Source organism: Bacillus rossius, chromosome 3 (genome assembly GCF_032445375.1).
Source record: "Bacillus rossius redtenbacheri isolate Brsri chromosome 3, Brsri_v3, whole genome shotgun sequence".
In the NCBI taxonomy this organism is placed as follows: domain Eukaryota; kingdom Metazoa; phylum Arthropoda; class Insecta; order Phasmatodea; family Bacillidae; genus Bacillus; species Bacillus rossius.
Genome location: NC_086332.1, coordinates 97,562,818 through 97,589,358, shown reverse-complemented (window position 1 = coordinate 97,589,358; position 26,541 = coordinate 97,562,818). Strand labels below are relative to the sequence as shown.

At 37.5% G+C, this 26,541-nt stretch overlaps 1 protein-coding gene across 4 annotated transcripts in view; it reads right to left on the bottom strand.

Moving 5' to 3' along the window:
• The window catches only part of LOC134531065 (dynein axonemal heavy chain 6), a 491,808-nt gene that overhangs the window by 43,814 nt on the left and 421,453 nt on the right, over window positions 1-26,541 (bottom strand). For 3 of the 4 annotated variants that reach the window (XM_063366584.1, XM_063366585.1, XM_063366587.1), the window contains 2 exons: window positions 23,690-23,930; window positions 10,452-10,652 (listed from right to left, as the gene is read on the bottom strand). In XM_063366584.1, the coding sequence (XP_063222654.1) occupies window positions 10,452-10,652; window positions 23,690-23,930 (442 nt within the window). Of the gene's footprint in view, window positions 1-10,451; window positions 10,653-23,689; window positions 23,931-26,541 lie in introns of those variants that run through there. The other variant, XM_063366586.1, reaches the window with a different exon arrangement.

The window sequence follows — 26,541 nt, the reverse complement described above, 5'->3', positions numbered from 1 at the left end:
AGCAACGTTACAACACGTCTCCAGTCGCGCTACATCTGCATTACCACATTAAACCTGTTAATAATGCCAACAGCGGGAAAGAATCAGTTTACAGGCTGACCAGGTCACCTCGTGGCCTGGCCTCGTGAGTTTAGGATGCGGTTCGTGATTAAATGTTCGAATTGAACTTAAATATTTATTAAAACGAGTCGGCCACCCGGAGTAGGCCTCGCAGATACAAAAAAGGTTTAAGAATTATAAAAAGTTCGGCGGATGTTAAAAAATCAGTTGATTAAGAAAAATATGAAGTTGCACGGTGCTCACCAAGCATCCTACCCCGGGTGACGAACGGAAGCGACTGAAGAGGCCAGGGCAGCATGGCGGCCGGAAAGCGCTGGATTTACCGTTAGTCTCTCCTGTTATTTATTACCACTTATTTAACTAAATAAATACACTAAAAAATCTATAATAAAATTATACCAAGGTTTCCTTAATTATTTATGTTGAGTATTGATTATTTTAATTAGGAATATGGTTCAAACTGGTTGCGGGTAGTTCCATTGCCTGCCGCGTGGGGCGCTGCGCCGTCCTTACCAACTAGCACTGCAAACATAATCCTTAGGGAATATTATTTAAGAAAAGACAGGTAGCAATTACATAAACATAAAAATTGAATAATAAAATAAAAGGGGTCGTGGCACAGACTCTACTCTCTCCTCTTGTCGGCAGCCTCACACGCACACACACACACATGCACCCGGGGCGGGAGCTTTGAAATAGAGGGTGGTGGTGGGAGGAGAGGGGTGGCGACGGCGTGAGGCACATCGGGCTTAGGGAGGGCGTAGCCCCGGTCGACGTCAATATGTTTAGTGAATTTTAACAAGAGGGAAAGTATTTTTATAAACATTTCTTGTCAAAAATCAAAAGGGCTAGGGACGCTGCTATTCCAGATGGTTGCAGTGCAAGATGGCTGAAACTTAGGTAGGCCTACCCGACAGATAAGCCCTGACATAACTGGCACTCGAGCCCACCGCAAAACACAAAAAGTCTTTACCGCTTGGTGACAGCCAGGGCAGGTCTAGAATTCTAAAACATACATGGACATTCGTAATTTTGAATTTAAATTATTTAGGACTGTATGTAGGCATACACTCCAAACTGTTAACACTTTCAACATCAAACTAGTTCTATATAGGCCTATAACTATTATGGATCTCCATTAACTTGTAGTTCTAGGCCTACTCAAATACTTCTGTCTTTATGCTAGGTTTCTCTGCTAAAGTGATCATATCATGTTTGCAAAACATGACTAACATGTATAAAAATACTTCCTAAAAATTAATATTTATTCCTTTAAGTAAAAAATTATATTTAGACCAGTAGAAAGTAGAGCGCAGTTTTACAACACAGTGCCAATATAATAAAATGATGTGTTTCAGTGGAAATCTGCCATTAAAACTTTTATTGTATCAAAATTATAAATAGTATAAAATATTAAGGTAAGTAGAAATTTGTAACAAAAAGTGCTAGTAGAATTTGATGAGCTACAATTATGAAAATTTTGCCTGTTCCCCTTCAGAAAAAATAAAGCAGAACAAGAGATGGCAACCTTGGAGCAAAGAGAGGTAATTCACTACAGTAAAATAATTTATAATATGCATACTATAAAAAACTAATACTTAGAGCTACAGTAAAGATATGTTATTGTTTGTAATAGCTTAGCTCAAAGCCTAAAGATGAAATTAATAAACACAGAGCTAATTTACAGAACTGTCACTTAGAAAATAAAGGTAAGAAATTAGTAATTACACACGTAATTTGTACTGGACCAAGGAACTGAATAATACTGCATAAAAAATTAAGAACCAGAAATGAAAAGAAGTAAAAACTGACAATGTGGGCTTTTTATAATAGAGGATGTTACAATATTATCATGAATGGTTATGTATTTACTAAGCGGTACACCAATAAAGATAACTATTACTTATAACTTCCAATTACTATGAATTGCCAGTTCTTTGGAACTGATGATTATTTAAATGATTAAACACACCGATAACCTACTAAGTAATAAAATAAAAAAAAGAGGGCAGCCACTGGACTGGGAATATTTGTAAACTGAAGAAAATGAGCCATAAATTTATTTTAGCTGAAGGGAAGTGTTCTGAATTTGGATGTCGAAATTATGAACAGCTAAGTAGAAAAACTACATGCTCTGCCTGTAACATGATTACTGATAACATGATGTCAGACACCTTATGCAGGAATTCTGCTTTCTTGCATTCTTTTTCATCATTGTCTTAAACCACGATAAATGACAACAGTAGTACATATGTAGATATGCCAACTGTTACGGATATTCCGTAATTATTACTGATTTTAACCATAATTACAGGGTTACGGACGTGACAAAATTTCTACGGAAAATGCCTTAAAAGAAGAGACGAGACAGTCGATATATGTTATCGACTCTGACTTGGCTGTGGCTGTCACATGGCGATATATTGAATCGACTTCAGCGTGTGCGCCATTCAGTTGTGAGAACTTGCGTCTCTGCGTGTTGTGCTGTTAATTTTTTGTAATTTTAATGTGTTACGTGTTGCGACCGTATAGTGTGTGTATAATAGTATGTGTTAGTCAACATTTTTTGTGATAAATGTTCTCACCATGTTTTCAAAGCGGCAAAAAGTTCTTCAGTAATATAGACAAAGCTACACTGAAGAGTGGCCATGTTTGCGTGTGTCCAAACGGTCTGAAAATCACGTGTGGTGTTCTGTGTGCGATTGCGACTTTTCAGTTGCTCATGGAGGTAGAGACGACTGTAGGCGGCACGTGAATTCTACTAAGCATCAGGACAACATGAAAATAAAATGTACATCGAAGCCGGTAACATCATATTTTGCAAACAAAGACGACACTTCCGTTACAAATGCCGAGCTTTTATTCTCGTCATTTCTGATAGAACACAACATTCCAATTGCATGCGTGGACCATGCGAATTCTTTGTTTCGAGCAATGTTTCCCGATTCTGCCATTGCAAAAAAATTTGCATGTGGAAGGACTAAAGCTACTGCTCTAGTTAAATGCATGGCTGATTCCACAACAAAGCATATTGTACAGCAGTTACAAAATGGGCCGTTTGGTTTGGCAACAGACGGTAGTTCAGATTACAATATGAGCTCTGTAAAATTGTATCCAGTTGTTGTGTCATACTATAATAGTTGTCAAGGCCGAATATGCACCTCGCTATTGTCTTTGCTGGAATCCACTGATAGTACAGGGAAAGGAATCTTCGATATATTGAATAAGGAACTGACTCAGAAGTCTATACCTTGGAAAAATTGTGTCTCCTTCGCATGTGATAATGCAAACACAATGGTGGGCAATTTAAAAGGAGTTATAGCTTTCATTAGAGAAGTTCAACCTTCTGTACTTCTGCAAGGATGTTCTTGTCATCTTCTTCATATAGCTGCACAAAAAGCCTCTAGTCAATTCAGGGATTTAAATGTTGAACAGCTTTTGATACAGTTGTATTATTTTCTTCAAAAGAGCTCGAAACGTAAGAACTGTCTAAAGTTGTGTCAAGCTGTTTGTGGCACCAAACCCCACAAAATTTTGAAACATGTGAGCACTCGATGGTTGTCTCTGTTGGATTCTGTTAACAGGATGATCGAACAATTTGAAGCTTTGGAACATTTCTTCTCTGGTGACAATGCTGATGTTTCCAATTCACAGTTTCTCGACATAAAGTCTCAGATTGAAAATCTTTTATGTAAACTGTACTGTCTCTTTTTCAGTAACACTCTTCCACTTTTTGTTTCTACCAATGTTTTTCTTCTACAAGAAGCTCCCCAAATACATGCTCTACAGAGGAAACTTGTTGCTCTTTACACAGGTTTACTAGTAAGATTTGTTAAGCCTACAGCACTCAAAGATAGTACTGATAATGCATCTATTTTTGATGTTGACTTTCAAAGAAGAAAAAATCAGAAAGATGATCCTGACCTAGTGATTGGTGCTAGCACTAGAGCCTACATCCAAGGGAAAAATCTTACAGCTTTACAGATAAGTCAGTTTTATTCCAATGTTAGGGAATTTTACAAAGCAGGCTGTGACTACATTCTCAAGAAAATGCCCATTTACAATGAGTTTCTGAAGCATGCTGAGGTATTGGATGTTCGTTTGAGAAGAAAAGTTTCATTTTCTTCTGTTCAGTACATGGTTACTTTGTTCAAAAACTTGCCTGTTAATATTGGCCAATTGGAAACTGAATTTGCTGCTTACCAGTTCTCTGATTTTGGTGAAGAAGTTCTTGCTGCTCCTAGTATCGATGTAGCATGGCACAACATTTCCAGATTGCAAGATGAAAGTGGGCTGTACAAATTTGGAGAACTCAGCAAATTAATGTTAACTATTCTTTTAGTTCCTCATAGCAATGCACCAACTGAAAGAATTTTCAGCATAGTACGAAAGAACCAAACTGTATTTAGACCCAATTTATCTACAGAAACACTAAATGCACTGCTTGTGCAGAAAGTGAAGTCATTTACTCACAACACCATATGTCACCAAAACAAGTTTAGCAAAGAAGAGTTGGCTGCAGCAAAACGTGCCACAAAGTTGTCCCTGTCTGATGAAGGACAGTAATATGGGGTAAGCTACCTACCTTTGTTTACTGAAAAAACTATCATGTATAAACTATCAAAAAATGTTTTTATATAGTGTAACATCCAATATGAGATTTATCTTTAACATTGGATTATACTCACTAACAGTAGGTTCATAATGTTCAGTGTTCATAAATTTTTGTCGCGCCTGATTTACGCATGTGTAAAAAAAATTGTGATTACTGATTGTCTCACCTGGGGGTTGGCATCTCTACATATGGTGACATGTGAATTGACATGTTAACTGACATGTAAACAACTGAAGAAACTAAATAAATAGGAAACCCTAGAAGTCTCATACAAGAACTGTTAAATTTGCTAGAATTATTTATTTTAATTTTATTTATTGCTCATTACTACAGCAGAGGTGGTTCTACTTCCTTAGACACCTAACCAATTGTGCATCTAATGGCTAGTTGTACCATTCTGCTCTTCGATCCATGATCCAATGATCTTAGCCCAAGAATGATCTAGAGATCGTTCCTCTGAACGTTGCCACAACACTTACTGGGACTACACTATCTTTATTTGCATGAACCGTACTTCCTACATTTTTAATCTGCAACAACAGGCAGCAGCAGTGTCAAAGAAATGCTAGGTGCATTTCTATTGGTGGCTGGAACAATATGAAGTCGCTACAATTGTCACACTGCGAAAAAATGATTGATGAAATTTCCACAAGATAGCAGCACATAATGTTGCTGCTTCATCTTCTGAATTTTAATACAAAACGAAGCAGTCCGAAATATGAATAGGTTTTGACCATAAAAAGCTTCTATTTAAAATGGAAAGTTATCATGACAAAAAAAAAAGTTAAACATTAAACTAAAATAACAAACACCTCTAACATTTATAATTGAGTATTTAAAGTGAGAAGACATTACACTAGAAAAGTAAAATTTTCTTACTTACACTATGTATGATCTGAAAACATGCTCTAATATTTACGTTTGATTAAATTAACCTGCATAAAAACTGTGAATATGCCAGCCATGTCTGCTCCCGCAGTGTTGATTAGAGATCATTGCTATGATAACTTCACATATAAGTTCCCAATGATTTTTGCTCAGTGCTCACAACATAATGGTGCAACAGGAAATGTGGTCGAACGATGGTCAATCCAGCTTATGACTCGAGATCACGTCCAAACTCTGATGGTGCAACTGGCCATAAGTGAGAGTGACAGTACAGACATGCTGTGAACAAGTCTCTTTTGACAATTGTTGGTCATAGGAGAAGCAATATTTTTAATAATTTTTTTATGTTACAAGATATTAAAACATTGTTTAAGATATTGTTTCATCTGGATTAGGTTTGAATTTCTATCCAGACCATTCTGAAAACTTCTGAGAATTCTTGCTAAAGTCTCACCCTGTGACAGTTTTATTATTCTATTTCAGTGGCAGATACCATGGTAATTGTAGCCCGAATCCAGCAGTGTGTGACAACAGTACCAAGAAATTGGCAAACTTGAAAAGTATACATACTGTTACGATTTACCGCGGGTTCGTAAAGGATAGCCCAATTAAAGATTTTTATCAGACACACAGTTTTATTTAATGCCACTACTTGTCACTTACAAATAATCTAAAATAGCAATTAATCAATTGTACTTAAAAAAATGTTGCTTCCTCCAGTCACTCGTATCTCACAATCTACACGCCTCACTGGGCCGCACCTCTGGCGCAACTCTCGCCGCAGCACCCCTCGTGGTCCTCCGTCGCAGGACTCCGTCGCCGCCGTCGCACTTCCCCTTTGCCGAGATCCCACTCAATGCCTCGCTCGGAACTTCGCTCGGGACTCCGCCGCACCCGCGGCACTATCGCCCCAGAAGCTCCGCTGCGGGAAGGCTCCTGCCTGAACTCTCTCTCTCTCTGAACTCCACTCACTACCTCGAGGCCGCCGTCCTTGTTTTATCTATCAGCCGCAATTTCCAGAACTTGCGAGCGCGGCCGGGGCCAGTTGCGTCATTCCGCGTAGACCCGACGGTAGAAATCTCTCGAAACACGTGTCGGCGGCGCGCGTAACTCCACAGCTGTCAGGTTTCAGTTACGTGTCAAAGATAGGGTGCCGCGCGGGGTGTGAGGGCTGGAGGGAGAGGAAGCGGTGACCCAGGTGCGCACTGCACATCTCATGTTACGGCGGCATGTGATGCAGCCCAGCTAGCACTGCACCTGCGCGTGATGTGGCCTTGCTTCTGTTCGTAACAATAATTTGTTTTATTTCAGTTATTTATTGTATATACTATCTCAAACCCCTAACTACACCAATATATGTATATGAGAAAAGCGTTCATTATGAGTAGTGTGTAGTGCTCGTGTTGAGGTAGTAGTAGCATGTTATCATGTTATGTATGTTGCGTATGGAGCGTGCCACTCGGTGATATATTCTGCTGTAGTGTGGGGGCTGTGTTGCACTATACAGTCGTGGTAGTGTTGTGTATACTGCTGTTTGTGTTGTATTGGAAGTGAACTGGATTCTGATCAAGCAGTCAACCCACTTCAGCCACGTAAAACACAAGTACTGCAATAGCAATAATAATAAAAAACAACACACACTCGTCTATATCTTGTGACGAAACATTAAGAGTGAGACTGGAATGCTTACCTACAATGAACAATATACTGATGATTTTAAAATAGATATTTTAAATGGCTCCAGAATGATACGTTTTCCAACGAAAACAAATACCAAAAGCTATCAAGGTAGCTTGCGAAACCTATGACTAATGGAACAAAAACAATGGATAGTTGACAGCTAACAGTGTAAACAAGGCTCGCTCAGGCTTTAAACAGAACACTTCAGTTACGACCTTCAATAAAACAAGGATAAGTAGTCTGTGTCAGATGAATGTAAATTAAAAACTGGAAGTTAAGTCGAACACTCTCACAAAAACATTTAGTATCATCACAAAACTATAGTCTTCCATAAGAATAGTGTCTCAGGGTTCTAGTTTTTTATATTATAAATTTTGCCGGCTAGCAGTAACCAAACAGTAGGCAAAAATCTATTCAAAAGACCAATGGGTCAAACTAGACTAATATTCGCAGTGTTGGCGAACAATAGCTTGTTTACAAAATATCAATTGGACACAGATTGTCATTAGGGATAATTAGATGGTTGTGTTTTTATTGTTTATGACCTCCAATGGCGTAACAAGGAATTGTTATCTGCGGTGCGCTGTGGTCTAAACAGCTGCCAGCATAGGGAACACAAGAAGGACAGCCGGTGTGGTGACTTACGGCTATGTTGCGTCACACACACACGCACACAGTCCTATAACGCAGCTCAGCCTATCCTGTATTGAATGTTTGGCTATAAGATGCTGCACGTCCCTAGGCCTACAGCAAAGGTAGTTGCTAATTCAAAATTTCTAAGTTCACATTGGCACCTAAATATACAGCAGAGTGTCACAGGTTCAGTCCGTGGAGGCACGAGGAACTCCCCGAAGAAAAGGAGTTTTGGCGTTTATATACCGGCGCCAGCGTACCAACACCTTGCTGGAATTGGACCAGATTTGGCACCTAAGCGTCTAACGTAACAATTCTAATAAACAACAATCCAAAATAAAAGTTACATAGTGGTGCATACACCACAATACATGTACTAATTACTGATGTATTATAAAAGGTTTAATAAAAATACGCTTTTTAATTAATATGAAATTACTTCCCGTGGCTTCCTGATAATAGGTGTGTAACCCCACTTCCAGTTATTTGAAACTTGGTTCATATAGTCCTGTCTCTGTAAAATGCTTTCAAAAACGTAAACAATTAAACAATGGAGCATAGTTCTTGGCAGACATGAGCAAGGAAAGTGACAGTTCATTATGTTTATTTTTAAAGATTACATTTATTATATTAACTTCATGTGGGCAATGTATCAGCACAGTAGCAAATGTTAACAGCTTTGAAATTAGGCAAATATAGGTACACATTTAATATTGGGTAAAGTAAAACACAATATTTTGAATTTAAGGGTTTTAAGAATTGTTTTTATTTCTCCTTATTTTCAAGCTGAGTGTGACAGTAATATCTACACAACACTTACTTTACTTCAACTTTTAAATAATTACTAATGTTTTATCCAAATTTAAATACTAAGGCATGTAAGTTTGTGCACGCACGCAAGTACTGGAATATCTATATCGCAAGCACATGAAAAATTTAACCAATTTTCTTTTTTGGTAGGTACAAATACACTAGAGTCCCGTTATAGCGAGGTGTCACGGTTCCGGGTTTTGTCCTCGCTATAACCGTGTCCTCGCTATAACCGAATTGGACAAATTTTGGCCCCCAAAAAATAGAAATTAACCGAAAATAGCATAAAAATTGTGTTAAACCTGTATAATTGGAAAATAACAGGTTATATTAACGAAATCTTAACTTCTGTGAGCAGATGTGTGAATTCTCTTTAAAACGATACCCTATAAGTACGGATGCAATCACCGATTGCGTCAAATTATACCCTACCACGCCACGTAAGTATAGCATCTCAGCCCGCGGCCGACGCAGCATTGTCCTGCTATCTATTGCCGACGCGGGCTGTCTGCTGGCGGCCATGTTGGTTAGGGATGTTGTAACAGGTGGTGCTAGTGTAGCGCGACGATTTAATTCCTTACAAAAAAGCAGGAGTGCGGCAACGCACGTACACCTCAAACGAAATAGTCGCTGGAAAACTATACTTTTTTCATTTAAAGAAACCTGTCAACTTTTTTAGAAAATAAATTTGGGATTAAACTCAAACCATCACCACCCCTTTCCCGGACAGATACCCCAACAACTGACCGAAACAAAAGTTACAAGAAAACTGTCCTAGCGATTCGGAAATAAATACGGTAGTGCCTACTAGAGGTGTAAAAGTAACGAAAAATTGCGTACCTGTATGTATTCGTTACTATTACAATTAGTACTCGTTACTATCGTTACGTTACTCGTTACTTCGGATACCCCATAACATGCTATGTTATGTTGCAGCAACGAATCCAGTTGTATTGCGTACGCGTACAGTATGACGTCGAGTAAATAATAATAAATAGAATATAAACAATTAACAATATTTGATAATTCATAGTTTTTGTTAACCAAGAAACAATTAAATCTCATTAGAGCGGCTTTTTAATATTATCTCTTTTAAGATAACCCAAAAAAAACGTGAAAATACGCGATTATAAAAACAAAAACATACATATTTCTAATTTGTAAAAAATACTTTCTTACGTTGTTTCTGTTTCAATCTCAAAATTTGTCTACACACGGCACAGATAACTAACGGAAGTTTGATAAAAGAAAGAAAGGATGGGATTCTATTTTTTAAAGCCACGCACTTAGGTGGGGACTGCAAGGCTGAAGAATGTGACAGGCGTCAACGGCAAGATGTCTAGTGGCGAGCGAGAGGGGTGGAGATAAAGCAGACAAATAACAAAAGCGCGCTTCAAGCGATCACGCCGTAAATTCCTCAAAAATACCTCGTTATAGCCGTGTTTTCGCTATTACCGTGCTCGCTATAACGAGATTCTACTGTAAGATTAATTTTTACTTTTGGAAAACTAAAAACACCATTAATGTTTTTTTATTTAGATATATTTGTGCTAAATAATGTGCCTTCTAAGATCAAATATTCCTTAAACATTTATTCTTTTATTCTTCATTTTGTTATTTCACATACATGTGAAAAAAAATGCAAAGTTCCACAGTACAATAACATATAAAATAGAATAATGATCCTCAAATAAACTGAACACACAATAAGTACCGTTGAACGTATCTTTCAGCTTACAGAAGCAGTCAGCAAGCCATACCTTACCTGTGATATAAATGAGTGCATCCCAGGGTATTGTACGCCCAGCACAGAACATCGCCAGGGTTGCAAGTGCACACTCCCTATCACTGTCGCTAAACTCGTAGGTGATGTTCCAGCCTAGAGATCCAAACTTCTTGCGCTCTTGAATGATGGCATGGAAAAAGCAGAGACCAAACACCATGCGCCTCCAGTTCCCATTTAGTTCTGAAAAATAAAGTGAATTTATTAGTAGAAAAAAACATGTATGATGTAAGCAAAGCAATTTAACTAGGTAAAACAATTTAGTTTCTTACTCAAAATTAAATTTTCTAGATAATATAGTGATGAAGAGCCATGGTGGAAAAAAAAAAAAGATAAAAATTTAACTATGCACCAAACCTACCTATGTAACTGTCAGTGTATATTTTTGTTAAATAAATAACAAGTCTTCAATTTTGCGGTTAACATATAAAAGCTTAGAAGATAAGGACTCATTTTACAAACACTTCTCAAATTAGCATTGCCATCAAATTGTAGTAAATAAGCTCAATGCTTTATCTATTAAGCTGAATGCTTTAATAGTACTTATTAAAATAACAAATTAAAATGAAATATGCACTTACTAATTTTAAGCAATACAGTCAGTCACTCACACACACACAAACAATATGCAAAAAACCTTGACAAATCATAACTTATAGATCAACAAGTTTCAGGATTTCATTACTGGTATTCAACTTTAAGATGGCCAACTTAGCATTCAGTTGTGTAAACATCAGCTGAAAGAAACCCTTCAGTATAATTTTGTAACAGCACAATGTCTGACAACAAAATTTAAGAAATTAATACATTTTTTTTAAATAACTTAATTGGAAAAAAAAATTAATGCCATGAGGTCCACCATACATGAGCTGACGAAAACAGATCCGTTCACTGTCGGATGTGATGGATAGTCACAAGCTATCCAATCCTACAAGAGCAAGGGTCCATATCACTCAACAATAAAGTGTCAATTTCTGCAGATTGGAATGGAGGCCAGAAATATATGTTCTGTAGATAGTCTTATAAGATGAGAATTAAGTAATTTTATGATTTTTCGATATCATCCCAAATAATTTTTTTATGAATCTAATAAATCTAATATTTGCAGTAAATATTCAAGCCACTTACACCCATTTGAACAACAGAAGCTTAGTAAGTTGGTTTGTGAGAACTTAGAGCACTATTAAAGTTACTATTGAACCTAGTTCTTTCTTATAGATTTTGCACCATGCTAACACTGTTTAGAAAGATCTCAGTTGAGGAGATCTCATTTTCACCATTTTGTGATTCAGTTACAAGCAGTGGCGGCTGGTGCCTTTTGAAAATGGGGGTTCACAGCATTGGGCTCTTTATATAAAGAATCACCCCCCCCCCCCTCCCTTTTGAAGCGGGGGGTCGGGGGTCTCCCCCTGGAAAAATTTGGATTTTAAGGTGTAAAATGGTGCTTTTTGGGCATTTTAAATCACATAAATGCCAACAATTTTTTCCCAAGATATTGTGGGGCGAAAGTGAAGTTTTTACCTCCAAAATAGCCACCGGATATGCTGCTCACACTGATAATATAGCAAATGTTAAATTATGCAGTGTGAAGACTTTTTAAAATAAATACAAATGATTACCATAAAATGTAAAGAACACAAAATTCTGATACAGTTTTCTAGCAAGAGTGTTATTGATATGACCAGTTTTAAATAAGGTCTATAATTTTATTCACTGTTTTGTTGGTAATTACATATAAATAGATATATTGTATTTACAACAGCATTACATTTACAATATTTAAATACAGCATTGACTTACAAAATTTGAAGTACCGGTAGTTTATACTTTTCCTTTCAGACACTATATACATCTTAACTTGAAACGAATCTGAACAATTCACTGTAAAATGAGCTGAACAATTCATTTCGCCTAAAAATGAAGTTGAACAATTTACTAACTCTGGTTTTAACAACATAGGAAAACATAATGTGAGGATATTATTTAGAATATTATTGAAATTGAAATGTTTAAGTGCAGTTCTTATAAACTAACTCCATCCTTCTATGTTTTTTAGAGGAAAATAATTCAATGACCATGTCATTAAAATTTGGTATTTTGTTTATCATGTCTTTTTCTATTGAAAGCATGGCTAACACACTGAGTCTGTCTTCACACATTGTAGCCTACTTCTTAAAAATGTTTTTATCCTCTTAAGTGTTGAGAAACATCGTTCAGCTTCAGCTGTAGTCATCGGAACAGTTGAAATAATAAGTAACAATTTGCGTGTTTCCGTAAACGTGGCCTGTAAATTGTTTTCAAGGACAAACTGCAGAAGACTAGCTGATCCATCCATATCTCGGAAGTCGTGTCGCTTGTAAATTACTGCTAGCTCAGTTTTCAAACGAGCCTTAACTAAGAAAGATACGTTTTGGTTGTTTGTTCAAGAAGATGAACAGGAAATTGCTTATCATATTCCTGGAAGTTTTCGGAATCAAAAAGGCATACCGCAGAATAAGTTGTGAAAGAAAACCTCTCCTTTACTTGATTAGTAATCACATAACATACTTCCTTGGCTTCAACAGTTATATTTACATGAACATCTTCCATTTTCCCTTTTTTAGAATGCTGCTCTAGCACCGACATTTCAGTTCGCATTCTCACTTTATCCATATTCTCTCTTTCTTTCTCAAATGAAAGTCGTAAACTGTCATCATGTTTCCTGACTTTATCGGCATTGAAGCTCCATTATTGTATCTGATTAAACAAAATGTCTATGTGCGGCATTATATTGTGAAAAACTGTCAGCCAAAATACAAACACTGGATCATTCAACATGCGCCGAATAGCTCCCGACTGGCTGATTGTTGTTGACTGCTTGCATGACGACTCAATTTCGTTCATGCATTCAATCAGTTGTTTTCTGTACTCGTACACCGTGTTAACAGTACGACTCTTAAAATTCCATCTTGTAGAAGAAGCATGAGGAATTCTCCTGCCAACAACGCCATCAAGAACAGCAATTCTCTGTGGTGAGTGGTTAAATAAGTTAGTTATATCACTCAAATTGGAAAAGAATACACGGATTTGTTGGTTTTGGCTTGTAGATTGTGCCACAATTAAATTCAACTGATGCGCAAAATCAATGCACGTAATGTCCACATATATAACTTTTTTGAATAATGGCCTGAACACCATTGTGATGCCCACTCATTACACTAGCCCCATCATAACTCTGAGGTATCAATTTCTCGGGATTGTCAACAATACTTTCCAAAACAATGTGAATACATTCAGCGATTGACGCAGCAGCATGTCCTGGAGGATTTACAAACTGCCAGAATCATTCTACTGCTTGCCCGTTAGGTAACACATACCTAGCGAAAAACTATAACCAACTGGAATAAAGATGATATGTCTGTCGTTTCGTCTGCAATCACTGAAACAAAACTTGCACATGAAATTTCTTTTTTGATTTATTCTTGGCAGACTTTAGAGCTGGGCCGATCACCTATTTTGCCGATCATGCCGATGCCGATCATCTGCTGCCGATCTTGCCGATCTTCTGAGCCGATTAGAGCCTTTCAAGTACCTCTGATTACACGTTGCTTTTGACTGATCACTATAAACGGTGAAATATTCCCAGACAAAACTACTTTTCATTGACATGATTACTTAAAAATCACGACATCATAAATTTCACGGATTAGCAATTATACAGGTAAGCCCGGAAGGTCTTTGTCAAGCTTCTCAGACACCAGCGTGCAGCTGGGTTAAGGCCAAGGTCATGTGACGTAACATCTCCCGAGGCTTACTGCGCCTTCGCAGCAGATGGATAAAAATAGTAAACTCCCAATTATACGTGTTCATTGGGACCCGCCGATGCCCGGATAATTGAAATTCTGTAAAAAAATAAATAAATAAATAAACCCGGATAATCGGTTAACGGTAAGGGCCGCCTTCGAATTGTTGTCTCGGCTTAAAAAAATACGGCACTGCCTAGCCATTAGTTCACGGTCATTTACAACAGCCGAAGAGAGAAAGATAAGATCGTGCTGACCTTGTACACATAAATTTTGGGTAGCTCCCCACCCCCCTCCGCCCCATCGATCAACCGAATGCCAGCCAGACACGTCACTCGCCAGGCGCCTGCCGTGCGTTGGCGGGCGGAAAGTAACTCTGCAGCACGTGAAACAACATTCAAACAAACGGAAAACGGGAAGCAGAAGTCAGGACATACCCCTCACGTTTAAAGAGTGACAAATGTGACAGCTGAAAGGGGGGCGACACAAAGGGTCGGTACAAACAGCGTTGCAGTGTTTGCCGGCCGCCGGCCCGCGTGACGTTAATTTTAAGCGCTGACAATTTTGCTTCTCTTTTTTTTCCTGCACTTTTAAATCGTCCCGGATTATCCGATTCCCGTATTATCCGATCCCCGTATTAGCGCGTCACGGATTAACGATGTTCTACTGTGGGAAACAAAACTTTTCATCAACCAGGTTTTTATACAAAAGAAAGTTAAGCTCTATTTCCCGCTGAACAGGATAAGAATATTAATTTCTCTAAACAAAACTTTCAATAGGCCATATTTAGCGAGAAAAAACTAAATAGATGAATTCCCGAAGAGTAGTTGTTTACTAACCACGAGACTACTAGCGCTATTAATCCGTACTAATTCCGTCGCGCGACGCGCGTCACTCTTATCTCTGGCGTCACATAACCAACCTAAACAACAGTCGCCATTCGCCATTCCGGTAATATTAACCGTAAATGGTAAACAAATACATAGTTTTAGGTTCGTAAATGAAAAATAACTTTGCAAATAGTATAATGGAAAATTATTTTACCGAAAGTACCGTAAATATACGTGGAAATTGATACTTAGGTATGTAACTGTTCAATGTTTATAAAACTTACGGTATTTGTTTACTTTATTGGTATATTTTTTTTCGTGTGTGGTTAGTTTTAAATTATTAAATCGTATTATTTTTCAATGAATAATCAAATTTTCTTCCCGAAAAGTACCGTAAACAAACATGGAAAGTTGTTAGGTATAGGTAATTATTCAATGTTATAAGTTTGCAGTAGGAGACCAATGATCGGCTCAAATAATCGGCTACGTTTTGCCGATCATTATGATCGGCAAAATTAACAAAATCGGCCGATTACTACGATCGGGGATCGGCATCGGCCCAGCTCTAACTTTAAGCATACAACCTAGCAAATCGTTTTGGATTGATTTACAAGTCCCTTTGAAAACAGTTGCATTTGCAAGGTGGTCTTTCAAAGATTTGTCTAACTCTGCTGAAAAATTAACTAACCCTCTAAATATTCAAGGATTAGCAGATTCTAGTGTCTCGTCGTGACCTCGCAGCGTGAGTTCAAACGCTCCGCAAAAGTTTATACAATCTATAATTTTAGATAAGACATAACAATTTTTTCTAACTTGCTCATTATGTTGTTTAGTGTTCAAACGGTAGGCACAATCAAGTTGTTGGCGAATGTCTAATTTCCCCAAAAGATGAAACTCCAGGACGGAATTCAAATGTGTTTCTGCACTCTCATGCTTCTTTATTTTTTGACTTAAGTAAGATAAATCTGAGAGGCCAAAACTTACCCAACTAGATTCACCACTTTGTTTCGCGAAGAGCAGGCAGGGAAAACAATAGAGCCGGTTGGTTTCTTCTCATCCACAGATCCACGAGTTTATCTCGTAAATGTCCTGCTTAAATTCTCTCCTGAACTCCGTATTTTTTGACTTAGTCACTTGCACTATAGTAAGTTTAGGCATTGGCCTGCCTGCTTGATTTATTTCGATTTTCCTTTCCAATGACAAATTAGAGAACACCAGTGTTTTTATGTCCGAGACGGTTAACTTACTCAAGGCCATAACGAGTAGTAACTTAACTTAGTAGTTAAAAAAAAACTTTTAAAAACGTTGCACTAAACACACTAAAGTAGAACAATAACACGTGACAAACAGCGCCGTCATCATTCTCGAAGAGCGAGCAAAACTGGGAGAAACAGGACAAGAAATGTCGCGCCGCGCACAGGATAGTGTTGAGCACGCCTGGACTGTGCTCCTAGGCTGGCTTATGGGGAGCTACCTCCACCACGTCGCTCCGAGCCAAGAGGCGCGCCGTCGCCCGCCTAGCCTCCATCACACGTGCAATCCCAGCAAACAAAGCAGTGTCAAGCTGCGCTTACTCTATAGCGGCGGTTTTGGAAAATATTGCTATTGGTTATAAGACCAAATGGGTTGCATTTATTTATTATTCAATGTGTATAATATTTAAGTATTACAGTAGGAGCCTATTTAAATGAGGTGAGGGGGTTCACGTGCTAGTGTGCTCTAATGCAATAACTCTCACTGGTTACAAGTATTAAACAAGGTGTACAATTAATTGATTCAAATTAGTGATGGGGTTTTCAATACTACTTCGATACCTCGATACCTTCGATACTTGACGGTATCGCAAAGTATCGAGTATCGAAACTGTAAGTTCGATACATTTTTTCGATACTGGAATGCTTGTTCATTTGTATTGAATTAAGTTTTGAGTCGCCATCGTACAAAATACAACTACAGTAGAACCTCGATGATACGTTCCCGTTTCATACATTTTCCCGTGTCATACGCCGATTAATTTTGGTCCCGCCGAAAGTACTATATTTACAATGGTTTACTTTCCCGGAACATACACTTATAAAATCATTAATTTCCAGTTTCATACGTTTTTACGAAGCGGAAAAGTCCTAAAATTCACAAATTTTTTTGTTATATATATTCCTCCAGATCAATTACGTTTTAATCAATGATTTTATTTTGAAAAACGTTTATTGTTTACCTTTGCAAACGTAAGAAAATAACTTTATTGCACCATAGGTATGAATAGTATCAGGAAGACTGTGCACTTCGCTAGTAGCATCTATGGCCAGCACCAAGCGAGACTAGTGGTGCTAACTAGCAATGATTATGAAAATGGTGCACGTGCTTTACCAAGGCACGGATATCATTAATCTTTGAACTGAATATACCAGTTTGTTATTGTTTTCGTACGATCGGATTGTTTTGTATTTTACGTTTCTCAAGTTAAAATTTTATTGAAAATTGTTCTGTTGCATAAAGTTGTTTCTAAAATGAAACAAACAAGCCAAAATTTCTGATTTTCTTTTTACAATAGCCTAATTTTTTTATTTATAATTTAGGATTGGTGACTTCCCCCCCCCCCCCCCCCCCCCCCCCCCCCCCCCCCCCCCCTCTGCCCACCAAGAAAGGACTTCAAACATTTTGTAAGGCCACTGTTTCTCATGTCAGCTTTACTTGATTACGGACTGTATTTTACATTTCTGGTGGTTTTATTATATGTATATATAATGATGAATTCATATTTTTCATTAATATAAGGTAAATGTACCAGTAGTCGTCATGCTAAGAAGAGTTTTAGAAAAAAAAAAATTGTGTACATAACCTCGTAGGTGTATTAAATGCCCCTACATGTTTGTTTTTAACCTCAAACTTTACTCTACAATGCTATCCAACGCTCTTCGATAAAAACAAATTATTTTTGTAGATTTATAATTTTGAAAAAAGTGTGATTTTGAGCCAGTAGTCGTCATGCAAATTTTCGTGTTTGCCAGTGTTCGTCACATGTTTGTGCCAGTAGTCGTCATGTGCGGATTCGGCTGCATTAGTTTTAATTCATGGATCCAGAATGATAGTATTGTACTATTTGGGCTTAAAATTTTATTTGGTACTATATTTTAAACATCAAAATGGCAATTCATAAAGATTGTTTAGTAATATAATGAATAATCCTCATTAAATTTTGAATTTACTTACAACACTCACGGAACAAAGAGGGACAGCACAACTAACATGAAAATATATTAGAGCTGTAGCAAACCGTATGTATTCGTTACTGAGTAACGGGTGCGCCGTCTATATACGAGTAACGAAACGTTACACACGGCTGCATTTCGTTACTTGCATTTTTCGTATGTTTCACGCATTCGCGCGCATATTCGATGAATTTACGTTACAAAGAACGATGTTTGTTTATTAAGTATTGGAAATTCGTCGTCCAAGTTTTTTTACTGTTTATTAAAGGTATTGTGTGTGTAGACAAAGTTTGAGATTGGAACAGAAACAATGTAAGAAAGTATTTTTTTACAAATTAGAAATATGTACGTTTTTGTTTTTCACAGTTTTTTTTGTTCTTATCTTAAAAGAGATATAATAAAGCCGCTCTAATGAGATTTAATTGTTTCTTGGTTAACAAAAACTGTTTAATTATCAAATATTGTTAATTGTTTATATTCTATTTATTATTATTTACGCGACGTCATACTGTACGCGTACGCAATACGACTCGATTCGTTGCTGCAACATAACATAGCAAGTTATGCGGTATCAGAAGTAAACTTTAAAAATGAATCAGGCCCCATCTTCCTACCCAAGGGCGATTTGCCTTTGTGTTTATCGGACAATGTGTTTCTTGGCACACTATTTTTTTCCTCTGCTCGTTTTATACTCATACCATTCGCTACATCTTTAAGAGCAGCTTCCATGGCTGACTCTTCATACAACAGTATTTTCCGTTTTGGCATTTTGCCCTGTAATTAAAGAACGAGATACATTACAATGTTTAATTTACTTATTAATGTCAAAATATATATCGAATGACCCCTAAATTAATGTAAACAACAATGCCTACACAATTTCTGCAATCAATAAAGTAAAGTAATTTCCGACCCAGAAGTCGTCATACACATGCATCGGAAGTCGTCATAAGTGACGACTACTGGATCTGATCATAATAATGTACTTTGTCTATCAACAACAAAGAACCAATATTATTTAAGAACTCTAGGGTGTAACTTAGCACAACTTTAAATAAAATATTAAATGTACCAGTGCTCGTCAGGTATGACGAACACTAGCAATACAAGGTTTTTATTTATCCAGTTTTCGTCACCCTAACTAAATCATACAAAGAAAACGAATTTTTTTAAATAAACACTTTCACCTCTTCAAGAACATTTAACTAACGCATTCAGCACAAAACATCACGAATAAACATGAAAAATTATAAAATTAGAAGTAAAAATGTGCACGTACGTCCTTAGTGTTTTAGTATAGGAATTCCCCTATTTATCTTCACTGCTCTACGAACTTTTGATGCACGGACTTTTTTTGATTGAAAATAGTGTTTGTTCTGAAAACTATTGTGGTAATTTCAGCTAGAACGTCGACCAAATTTTTGTCAATATTTAAGTTGGCGATATATTGAGCTACTTCTCTATTATTTACATTTGAAGTTGCTAGTGACGACCATTGGAGCAGTGACGAGTACCGGAGCACTTACCTTAATGCAATTATTTACACATAATGTATTTAAGTTTAATCTGACATTGTGCTGGTATGATAGATTGAATTTATATAGTTTAAAACTAATTTATGTTATTTGTAATAATTGTTACTTAATGGGAAAATATTTTTCCCTGGAGTATCGAAAGTATCGAAGTATCGAAAGTATCGAACTGAAAAAACAATACAGAATCGAGTATCAAAAGTGTGGTATCGTCCCACCTCTAATTCAAATAATGCCAAAAATATAAAAGACAATTTGTTTTGGCTGAGTGTAGGTTGAAACAAAATAAACCATAAAAAGTACCTAAATATTTGTATTTTCTACATTTTATTTTATAGTATCCAAAATAAATAAATAATTATTGGTCATCATTTCATCCAAGCACAAAATAGATTTACTTTTGAATTTCTAACAAAGTGGTATAAATAAGAATTGTAATTGTATTGTATCTGTAAAAAAACTATATAATAATCATATCTCCATAATTATATTGAATTTAGCATGCAATTCTGAAATTGTTTCAAAATTATGAGTTTAAAAAAAAATCTTAAATATATATTTATGCATCAAAATTTATTTTAGGAAAGCTGCTACCTCACCAAAGAAAAATGGTATGCAAACATAATTCCTAATACTTTATAACTATTCTCATTTAAGGAATACAACATAAAAAAATTGTTATTGGACATAACTATTTTAGCTATAAATTAAAATACCTTAATATAAAATAAAAATAAGCCATAGTATCAAGATTTGTATAAAAAAAACACTGTGTTGTACAATACTCACTACATGCCCATAGTTACTTAGGGAGCCTAAAGACCTGTATTGTAGACAAGAGATATGCTGGGAATATCAGAGCAATAGGAATGAAGTTTATGAGGAGTATGTTGGCCGTTACGATGCGAGGCAAGTTCAGGAATGAGATGGTGCGAGTTAGAGTAGGAGTACAGGACTTGAATGAGATCATTAAAAAAGCTAGAATGATATGGTATGGCCATGTCCAGAGAATGGGAAAAGAGAGGTTGCCTAGGAAAATGATAGAGTTGAAGTAAGACTGAAATACAGTGAAGAATGAGAAATGGTGGAGTGACAGAGCAAGATAGAAGCATTTTACTTGCTGACCTCACCACAGGCTGGAAGAAGTTGATGTTGTTGATGATGATGTTATGATGATGATGATGATGATGATGATGATGATGATGATGATGATGATGGATGATTGATGATGGATTATGAATGACAATAATAATGAACATATTTTACACATGGCATCTGAAATTCATATTTATATTTTTAACATAACATCATTAATACATCACCAACAGCTAAGCTGCCATATTAGAAATCAAATGGAACCTTGCTCAAAGCAGTGAACCATCGATTCACCAGGAATTTTTTTGAAGGAAAAAAAAACACCCCACCCGGTTTCACTTGACATAATGCAACTAATGAACTAGAACTACATATTACTCTTATAGTTTTAGTTAGATTAAGTTTCATATTTTAAAGTATATTTACAAAAAAAATGGCAATATTTGCCAAATATTGAAACTTTTTCTCATTTAGTTTTTACAGTCTACTTACATGAGTATAGGTGCCCACATTTCTGTTGGTTGAATACAAAAGAGCATTAGAGAGAGAACTGAAGATCATCTCTTACTAAAGTTTATGGGAAATAAATATATTAACCAATTATGTCAAAGTAATCATTTTATGACAGCGACAAGTTTTGTGGTGGTTGTAGAAATTTGTTCAGTTCAACTTATTTTGTAACGCCCCTCGTGCCTCAAAGTTGATTTATTTTAAATTAATTAAAAAGAGCCTTGGAAACTTGCTGGGTAAGAAAAATAAGAAAATTAAGTAATTGACCAGAGGTGGCACGAGGTGGAGAACAAGATAATTTGGATCTCCCTGACACAAGCAACTTGGGAGGAGTATGGATCTTTTAAGGGAAGAAGGTATATCATAAATAAATTAACACTACACAAGTAGCTTGGTCTATAGGTTCCCTGGTTTATTATTAAGGAATTTTGTGTTCGTATTATTCAAACCTGACAATAAAAATCTTAGTAAATAACAAAGTTAAAGGGGGCGCCCCAGGAGTAATTAAAACAGTACATGTTACACCTTAGCAAAAATTATTACATAATTAAAATTTAAAAATTGCACCAAATTTGAATGTCCCAACAATTACATCGCTGATTAGTTTTATTGATTCTACATATTCTTGAGGAAAGCACTGTTCGCTGGTAGGCTATTCATTCGATTTATGTAGTTCGTAGCTAGAAAGTGGGGGGGGGGGGGGGGGATGTTGATTTCACATTACCACCCGGGTCTTCAACAAATAACGTCGGGTCGCGGAAACCTCTCTTCTAACGTGACCCGCAGTGGAGGTGCAGGACCACGAGCTGGGAGCGATTTCTCTCTCCAGCACTTCGACCCTGTCTGAAACCCAAATCAAATTCAAAACGAATTAGACTTGCTTCCAGACAGTCCTATACCGTCGGCGCAAAAGGCCAACAAACGGGAATGGGGGGGGGGGGGGGGGGGGGGGGGGAAAGAAAAAAAATTACTCACCAACCAGGGTGTAGAGTTCGGAGCTCACTAGGTGTCTCGCGCCGACATCAGGATGCCGCGGACCGAGAAATCAGGATGCGCGGATGAAACCGGAATTTTTAGAATTAAATAAGAAGAAATAAAAATTTTACTACGCATGACTTTTCTAAAAACTACCTCTGCCTGGCTACTGTACAAACGGGATCACATCCCTTAAGCAAACTGACTACATTATCGTGCACGCGAAAATCACCGTTCCCGCAAAAAGCCTCTTAGCGCAGAGGACGTAGGTGAGACGAGGTCAGTAGCCGAGGTCAGAGGGCTGAGTGCCCCGCAATCGGCCAAAACCCCTAATTAAATCGGGCGGTAAGGCCCCGGGTCAAAGGAGGGGGTAGGTTCGGTTCTAAGCCGAAAATTTCCGAAGGAGTCCGAGGCGGTCGTGGCAACAACACGACATGCGCGCTCTCTACCGGACCGAAACGAAAACAAAGAACAATCGACTTCTCCGGGCCGCGAGAGGAAAGCATAGTGCCTTATGGCACCGCGACGCTGCCTTCTAGCGGCGTAAGGGGGAACTACTTGAGGTGGTGAGCAGACTTGCCACCAGGTGTCATGAGGGTAAGCTCTGCACGCTGGCGACCAGGCCCGCGGTTACTTTTTTTGCCGCTAGATGTCAGGGATGTGTCTGTCGGACCCGGGAGAAGGTTTTTGCATCAGGTCATCGTCCCGTCCGGTCACTGCTCTTAGCTTAATTTCTCAGAACTAAAGTGAGGAGGAGAGAGAGGAAGGGGGGGCAGAAATGGCCACTAAGGTGGGAACGCAGCTCCACTGGAGACTGCTTCGTGACGAGACATGCTTTTCTCAGTAGGCCTCTACAAGGTAGCAGCTTGCAGCCCAGGAGCTGCTCAAAGCAGTTTTGGTCATGCAGGGAATTAAAATTACAAACTCGGGACGTGACTGCAGGCGAGAGAAATTTCAACCGGGCTGACCATGTCCACATTAGACAGCAAAATATCAGATTGGCCCCCTGGGAAGGGGCTTCGGTCCACTGGCATCAAGTTTAAATCGGTGGCGTACACCGGCCTAACAAAAAGTAAATCACCCCCATTAACCACCAGATAAATTTAAAAAAATGGAAACCCCAAAAAATTTTAAAATTATAGAATAAATTAAAAAAAGTGACGAAATGCCTAATTTCCGGCACAATTTTCTTACAGTGAAACTGCAGCTGAGGTTTATTGGTCAAATTCAGTATCACTCTGTATATAGAATATAATGATGTTGGCTGACATACAACCAAAGACTTACCGTGTACCTCAAAGAAGTCCTGTGAGAGGTCGAAAAAGGCACGACGAATATTGGCGCGCAAACCCATCGGAGGCTCGTTGGTCACTTTGACCGAGTTTTGCAGCACAGATACAGGGAAGTCTCGACTGGGCATTGAACTGAGAAAGAGGCGGTAGTCAGGATGAATCTTGTCAGGGGCTTCCGCCAATGACCGGATAATGTCTTCCATGGGAAGCATCCAAGATGTGGCTAGGTGGCAGTTCTAAAAACAAATCCATCAATAAGGAACATAAAGTATCTGGTAGAATGCCACTATCAAGGTAAATAGGTTTGTCAGAAAATAGTAGTTTTAAGGTTGTTGTCTACCTAGAGTATATTTTTGAGGCAAAATTGGTACAAACAGAACGTTCTTACTCGCTAAAAGTGTAGACAATACATAAAAGTCACATATAAAATTTTTATTACAAAAGTATGTAATTAAAATTTATTAATATACCTACTACAGAAAAACAGTTTTCCGTTAGCATAAGAAAACAGCTGAATTTTAAATCTGTACCAACTCTCTCTTACGAACAGACTGGGCAGTTTCTTTGTCCATTTAATATAAGATACCCAGTGGGTTAAAGAAAGATGGGAGGGCAGTGAGACACATGTCTCAAACTATCATAAGAACTGGTATACATAACACTTATAGTTACAGCACTGCTAAGTTGTTCTACGAGGGTTGTCTGAAAAGTTTCTGACCTCAAAATGAAGATGGCAGCACTCAACAAAAATTGAGGTTTGGGACACATTCTCTGAAATTTCAGCCATTTCTGACAATCGTTTGCATGAGTCGATATGCATGTCTTTGCGGGAAAAAAAAAAAAAACTGAGTATCGAGCTATCATTAAATATTTGGTTTTGAACAGCAATAAACCTATGCTAATTAAAGATGACTGAGTGCTGTGTATGGGGACTCTGCACCATCATTTACCACTGTGAAATTTTTGACAGCTGAAATTAAATGTGGCTGTACAAGCTTAGGCGATAATGAATGTTTGGGACGGCCAAAAACTGCAATCACTGATGATAACTTTGCTCAATTTCACCAAATGGTGCTTAAAAACTGTCAAATTAATGTTAAAGAGATATAGCAGATTAAGAATATGTTTGTCACATATTGAATGAATACCAAAAACGTGTTTGAATAAATATTTCCAACACTCTGTTGAAGCAGTTTAGGTGCAATAAATCATGAGTTTTGGCACCAATTAATTACTGCAGACAAAACTTGAATTCACCATTACAATCCAGAAACAAAAACACAGTCAAAACCCTAGACCGCGAAGGGGCAATCAGCTACAAAAAAAAAAAAAAAAAGACGAAGACTTTTCCTTTGGCCAGGAAAGTGATGGTGACTGTTTTCTGGAATAGTCATGGAGTTATCTATAAATTATCTTGAAAAAGGATAAACCATGACAGGATCATATTATGCATCATTATTTGACAAGTTGATGGCATAATTTTCAGAAAATGGCCACATTTGCAGTTAAAAAAAGGTTTGTTCCAACAAGACAATGCATCACCTCACACCTTAGTGGTTGCTATGGTAAAACTCTACTGATTGCAGTTTGAATTGCTTGACCACCTGTCTTACCAGATCTAGCCCCAAGTGACTTTTTTTGTTTCCTAAGTTAAAAGTGGCACTTGGAGGGCAGAGATTTTAATCAAATGAGGCCATCACCTATAAAAAACAACTATTTTGCAGATAACGTTACTTAGTACTATTTGGACAGTTGAATAGATGGGAGCATCGCTGGGAAAGGTGTATAGACTTACAAGGAGACTATGTTGAAAAAATTAAAATGAATTTGAATAAATTTTTGTTTCTTAGATTGAAAACTTTTCAGACAACCCTCATAAAATACCAGTTTCACATGGTAGATCCATTAACATGTTATCATGCCTGGTGAAATGTGAGACACGTAGCAGAAGAGTTAAACTAAATATAAGGATTACACTTTCATTAATTTACAAACCATGTTTCCCTATTTAAATATTTAGAATTTCCAGACATTTGGAACAGAATAGCTGCTATTTGAACTAAATAAGTACAGTAAAATACAATACGCTCAGATATTTTCAAGCAAAAATGACTGTAAAAAGTAAATCACAAGAACAATGACATGTGGTGATGTTTGTTTAAACCATTTATTGGCAAAGTATGGCCCGCGGGCCAAGTGTGGTCCTTCGAGCTAGTCAATCCGGCCCGCGACATAGTTTTGAAAACACCTACAATTACACATAGGACAAAATGCATTTTGTGTGTAGCTAGAATAGAATAATGGTTTTCTTCTCATTGCATTTTAAGTACGGTATTATTGCATCTAATATTAACTGAGTTTGCACGCAACCTTGCGTAGGTGTAGTGCCGCAGTAGATGTCTGTAGGTTGGTAGCATGGAGATGTGGAGTACAGCAGTAGATGTCTGTAGGTTCGTAGCATGGCGATGTGGAGCACAATGCGTGTGGCAGTGTTTACACTGGTGTCTTCACAGTGCCTGGCCTGTAGAGCGCACAGTATTGCTCGGCTAAGTTCGGAATGAATGGGGCGCTACCATTGTCGTTTCGTCTGTTCTCAAGGTCAGTGTAGTTCGGACAATCACGTAGTTTGTCAAGTCATCTCTGCGGCTGTGTGTCTGGCTTGTGATTCTATAGTTTTGCATTGTTGGTAGTGTTTTTGGACATTTTGGATCATTACAATGGCATAAAAAATGTAAATTTGATTCAGAATGTTGTATTTTTAAAGATGAGTAGACTTGGAAGTACTTTTTCACGCCTATTGAGAATAAACCTGTGTGCCTCATTTGCAATGAAGCTGTAGCCAAATTC